Source organism: Rhea americana, unplaced genomic scaffold (genome assembly GCF_003343005.1).
Source record: "Rhea americana isolate MKP2758 unplaced genomic scaffold, rheAme1 scaffold_163, whole genome shotgun sequence".
Classification (NCBI taxonomy): Eukaryota; Metazoa; Chordata; class Aves; order Rheiformes; family Rheidae; genus Rhea; species Rhea americana.
The window spans coordinates 1,085,278-1,090,750 of record NW_028185739.1 but is presented as its reverse complement, the minus strand read 5'-3'; the positions used below and the strand labels follow the sequence as shown (position 1 = coordinate 1,090,750).

Here is a 5,473-nt window from a genome sequence, read left to right as displayed (position 1 = left end):
AGAGCACCATAAATGTGCAGAGAAGTGGGGCTGATATTCACAATCCGAGGCAGATCCTGCTCTGCAGATGAGCAGGATCCGCTCCCCACCTTCAGGGGTGAAAGAGGAAGGTGAAAACAGGCAGCTCTGCCAGCGCTGGGTCTCTGAGGACAGCAAACCGCTGATTTTTAAGTTGACTTCGCTGCAGAGCCTGGGGCCTGGCTGCACCCCCCGAGGYGAGGGCTGAGTCCCGCTGCGCCGCGTCCTCCGGGGGCTCCGCAGCCCTCGGGACAGGCGTTTTTCCGCAGGAGAGGTTCCTGCTGCGGGGGTAGGATGAGCAAACCTGGGGCAGATCCCTTGCCCTGGGCTGCTGCTGCAGAGGGGATGCAGAGACGCAAGGCTGGGAGCGGGGAGCAAAGCCCGGGGGCTGCAGAGTGCTGCGGGAGAGAGAGCAGCTGCCAGCGCCGGAGGAGCCGCGAAACCAGGCGCTGGAGCCAACCAGGGAGGGGAGCTCCCAGGCTATAAAACCCGGCCCCGGCCAGGCAGCCYTCGCGCAGCAGCCCGGAGCCCTCTTCCTGCAGGGACGCGGAGGCAGGGATGCAGCTTACCTGACTTTCCTGCTACTCTTTGAACGAAAACACCAGAGATGCAACTTCTTCTGATATTTTTGCTGCACTCAAAGGAAGGAGGGAAGAGGACTCCCTTCCCCCCTCCAGCTTACCAGCACCGGGGAGAAAGGGGAACTGCAAGATGAGCAGTCTGGGGAACAAGGGGGATCTGGGGCTGTCTAGTGCAGAGGAGGGAAAGGACATCAAGGGACTCTCGCACCCACTGGCTTAAAAGGAAGATCTGGACTGAGCAGCCCAGCAAAAAGGGCAGTTACAGCTGCTCGGCTCAGGGTTGGTGTGAGCAGCACAAGGGACAGAGGGTGACAAGCTGCTCTGGGGGCAGGAGCTGCTCTAGGAAGCATGTCCAGCCCCTGGGACTGGGGCAGAGCTGGCATGGCCGTGCCAGGGGGACGCGGTCCCGGACCAGCTCAGCCCCTGGGGTGCTGGAAGGGTTTAACAAGCCGTCAGAGATAGGAGGTTGAGCCTCACCCACCACCTCGGTGCTCCTCCAAACGCTTCTGCCGAGCTTCCCGCCAGGATGGAGCCAGGCTGGGGCAGGAACGACTCCCACCATAGCCGCTCCGCACACAGCCAGGGGCAGCTGAGCCCTCCGACCTGGGCAGGGGACCCCAACCTGACCCTCTTCCACACCCGCGATGAGGAACTGGCCAAGGCTGAGGTTGGGGTGCTGGCCACCATCCTGGCCATGGCCACCGTGGGCAACCTGGGAGTGCTGCTGGCCATGTACCGCCTGAGGAAGAAGATGAGCCGGATGCATCTCTTCATCCTGCACCTGGGGCTGACCGACCTGGGCGTCGCGCTCTTCCAGGTGCTGCCACAAATGATCTGGGAGGTGACGTACCGCTTCATGGGGCCCGACCCTCTCTGCCGGACAGTCAAATACCTGCAGGTGCTGAGCATGTTCGCCTCCACCTACATGCTCATCGCGATGACGCTGGACCGCTACATGGCGGTGTGCCACCCGCTGCGCACGCTGCAGCAGCCCAGCCGCCAGGCCTACGCCATGATCGGGGCCACGTGGCTCCTCAGCTGCCTGCTCAGCCTGCCCCAGCTCTTCATCTTCTCSCTGCGGGAGGTGCACCAGGGCTCGGGGGTGCTGGACTGCTGGGCTGACTTCAGGTACCCGTGGGGCGCCCGAGCCTACATCACCTGGACCACGCTGTGCATCTTCGTCCTGCCCGTCGGCATCCTCACCGTGTGCTATGGCCTCATCTGCTACGAGATCTGCAAGAACCTCAAGGGCAAGACCCAGAGCGGCGGTGCCCCCGGCGCAGGYGGTCCTGCCGCCCCGGCCGCCCTGGCCCCCGCCGAGAGGGGCGGCCGACACGCCGGCGGGCAGCCGTCACGAGTCAGCAGCGTCCGCACCATCTCCCGCGCCAAGATCCGCACGGTGAAGATGACCTTGGTCATCGTGGTGGCCTACGTGGCCTGCTGGGCACCGTTTTTCAGCATGCAGCTGTGGTCGGTGTGGGACGAGGACGCCCCTGATGATGGTGAGTAGCRAGGGGGAGGCCGGGCTGGTGCCGGCAGGAGCGTGGAGCCTCCCCGCACATGGAGCAGCTCCCCGCTCCAACAGAACGGCAGTCGGGATGGTGACCCCCAACACGAGCCGAGGGGGCCTTGCTTTGGCACGAGCCACGTTCCTCCACGGGCACGGCTGGCGGAGCAAAGTGCTTTTAACGACTAAGAGCGCTGGAAGCTGTCCGGCTGCAATTTTCTAGTTTAAAAAAAGTCACGGGGAAGGCTATGGATCTCCTCCCTGGCAATATTTRTAGAAAAGGCTTTGCAGAGCCAAATTGCTGCTTTCACTAGAAAATCCACCAAAAAGCACTGCCCGCGGAGCAGCAGCCGCAGGGACGTGTAAAGCTGCAGTGCGAACGTCCCCCCGTCTGCTCCGGCGCGTGGCATTTTGCTCCGGGAGCTGCCGCGCTGCCGGGCACTTGGTGCCGGGGAGGGTTTAGGTTGCCCCTCGCGTCCCGTKGCAGGTTCCCGCCCGGAGCTGCRGTGCTGCCCGCGAYGGCTGAAGGCTGCTGCGGCGATCCAGCAGCTCCCCGGGCCGGGCCGGGCCGACGCCGTGGACGTTTAAGCTCTCGCTCTCTTTYGCCTCCGCAGAGTCCAGCGACGCGGCTTTCACCCTCACCATGCTGCTGGCCAGCCTCAGCAGCTGCTGCAACCCCTGGATCTACATGTGCTTCAGCGGGCGCCTGCTGCAGGACCTGGCGCGCGCCCTGCGCGGCCGCGGCGGCCTCGGCGCCGGGCTCCGGCGGCCGGCCTCCACCGGCAGCCTCTGCAGCAGGAAAACCACCCTGCTGAGCCAGGGCAACCACGCCACTGCTGCCGCCGCCGCCGCCGCCGCCGAGCCCCCGGCCCGGCAGGGCGACGCCGGGGAGCTCTGCGCGCCCGACGAGGAGGCGGTGACTGAGTCGGGCACGCTCTAGGCTGCCGCGTGCCCCGCGCATCCCTCCGCCCTGGGGGACGTGGGCRCTGCGGGGGCGTCCCTCTCCCCCGCCCCCCTCGGCAGCATTTCGTTTTGCAGGCTGCTCTGCGCTTAACCCAGGCAGCATCGCTGTGCTGCTGCCTTTTCTTTGCATGCTCAGCTGCTGGGCACGCCGCCCCTCRCCACGCTGCGTCGCGCTTGCCTGCGGCCTTTTTGGAGGCACCGGCGCCCCGGGGATGTAACGGCTGCAGGCAGCAGGCTGGAAAAGCCACCGGGAGCGATGCAGGAGGCAGTGTGGCCTTGTCTGCCCGGGAGCCGCCTGCAGGCACGATGCCCATCTCCCCTCCCCAGCAAACGCAGCTTTTCCGGCCCTTCCCCRGGACCCGCTCGCGTCGCCCCGCCGCGGGTTTGCAGCCCGCTCCGCCGGCACCGCTGCCTGCTCCCGGTCGCCGTGCCGGGATCCCCTGGGAGCTGCTTGCAGGGGTCCCGGCCGAGCGCCAGCCCCAGCCACCACGTGCCGCCGACCTGCTGCTGCACCACGCTAACGAGCTCCTTGCAATTTACCACCACGTTTATCTTCTTTAGCCAAGAAAGCACCCAGGGCTGCTGCCCCCGGCCCCACTCCCGCCCGGCCTTTTTCCCTGCGGATGTCTGCGACGGCAGCGGCCTGGCCAGGGGGAGCGCGAGCGCGAGTGGCACACTGCGGGATGCACACAGCAGCGAGGTGCCTTGTTCCGTCCTCAAAGGCTGAACCTGCAAAAAATTGGACATTTGAAGAGCAAAATGTTCTGAGCTCTGGAATTATTTTCACTCTGTCCCGAAGCATTTGAACCAATTCTTCCAGAAACTCCCACTATTGCTCAGTGGCTGCTTTTGATCTCATCTCTAATTCCCGAGACCGATTCTCCAGGGTTTTCGCTTTTGCAGCCGGGACGCCGAGCGCAGCCCTCGGCAGGGCCGGCCGCGCTCCTCCGGCTGCTCCTGGGCTCGAAGGCGGCCCGGAGCGCGGGAGCCGGCGGGGGGCAGCGGCCCCCGGAGCAGAGAGCCGCCCCCGCCGCGCGCCCGCTTCGCCCGCCCGAGCTTACCCCGGCGAGCGCGGGAGCGCCGAGCCGCGGCCCGCCGGGGGACGACTGCAGCGTCGCGCTCGGGGACTGCAGCGACCGGCTGAGGAAAGCGCGAAACGTCGGGGCAGAGCGGCGGCCGGCCGCGCCGCGCCACTGAGCCGGCCCCGGCGCTGCCGAAAGCGAAGGGCTGACCGGAGCCGGGACCGTCACGTTGTCGCAAGGTAAATATAAGGCACGGCCGCGCAAAGCCGCGTTTCCGCCGGCCGCGGCGCTGCGCGGGCTGGCGGCACCGCGCGCTGCCGGGACGGGGCCGGGACGGAGCAGCGAGCGGCGGCCGCGGCTCAGCCCCGGCCCCGGCGCCCGCTCCTGGGCGCGAGCGGCAGCGCTGCGCGAAGAGGAAGGGCAAAGCTGGTACAGAAACCGTATTTGGAAGGATTTTTATGGCAGCTGTCAGCAAAGTAAATTAAAAGAAAAGGGGAGGGGGCCTCGAAGGAGGTGCCAGCCCAGCTGGGATGTTTGGAGCCGTGGGTTGGGGTCTCGAGGAGCGGCGGCACGTTCCCGTGGGCGGAGGGACCCCGCCACGGCCGGGGCRGCCGCGGGGGCCCCCGGYGGTCACAGCTTCACCTCCGTGTACTCCGGGGACTTGGCCGCCACGGGGCTGGAGCAAGCCCAGAAGTCGACTTGCTTCTTCTTGGGGTCCACGTTGACGTAGTCCGCCCCCGTCCTCATGTTCTCGTAGTCCGCAGCCCTCCCGGCGAAGCGCAGCGTGCTGTAGCTGACGCTTTCCTCCGAGAGYGGGACCTGGCGCGGCGGGGGCAAGCCGGCATCAGCATCGCCGGGGCGAAGCCGGGGCGAAGCCGGAGCGGAGCCGGAGCAGAGCCGCGCAGCCCGCCGCCGTGCCGCCCCGCGGGCGATGCGCCAGCCGCGGTGCTGGCGCTTCTTTTAACCCGGCGCTCCCTGACCTGCCGGCCCGACGGGCCGCTGTCCGAGTCGTCGGACGTCTCCGAAGAGGTGTCGCTGCCTCCTTGAAAAACAGGGAATGTTACCGTCTCCRTGGGGATCGGAAACGAAAAATAATTAGGGGGAAAGAAACGGCGACTGGAGCGAGCGAGCAGCAGAAGGGCCCCATTTCCTCCGGGCGATTTCCCCGCGCCGCAGCTCAGCGCTTCCCCACCGCCGCCCTTCCTCGCCGTCCGTCCGTCCGTCCGCCCGCCCGCCCCGGAGCGGCGAGAGCGGCCGCCACGCAAGCGAAAGGCGCCGGTTCTCGTGCCGGACGTGCCACCAGCGCCGCGCTTCCCCCCGCTCCCGCAGCCGGCAACGGCCCCGCGGTTCGGCCCGGGACCCCCCTTACCGGCGTAGGCTTC

General features: G+C 67.2%; 2 protein-coding genes across 2 annotated transcripts in view; one reads left to right on the top strand and one right to left on the bottom strand.

Annotated features, from left to right (window-relative positions):
• The first annotated feature begins 1,101 nt into the window (after window positions 1–1,101).
• Window positions 1,102–3,046, top strand: AVPR1B (arginine vasopressin receptor 1B). Its single transcript, XM_085300317.1, has 2 exons — window positions 1,102–2,101; window positions 2,721–3,046. The coding sequence occupies exons 1-2, from the start codon at window positions 1,126–1,128 to the stop codon at window positions 3,044–3,046; spliced, it is 1,302 nt and encodes a 433-aa protein (XP_085156443.1). The 5' UTR covers window positions 1,102–1,125.
• Window positions 3,047–4,516: 1,470 nt separating this feature from the next.
• The window catches only part of RHEX (regulator of hemoglobinization and erythroid cell expansion), a 2,993-nt gene continuing 2,036 nt past the window's right edge, over window positions 4,517–5,473 (bottom strand). The window contains exons 4-5 of the mRNA XM_085300316.1: window positions 5,072–5,133; window positions 4,517–4,910 (exon numbers count right to left, since the gene is read on the bottom strand). Of these exons, the coding sequence (XP_085156442.1) occupies window positions 4,722–4,910; window positions 5,072–5,133 (251 nt within the window). The 3' untranslated portion in view covers window positions 4,517–4,721. The remainder of the gene's footprint in view (window positions 4,911–5,071; window positions 5,134–5,473) is intronic.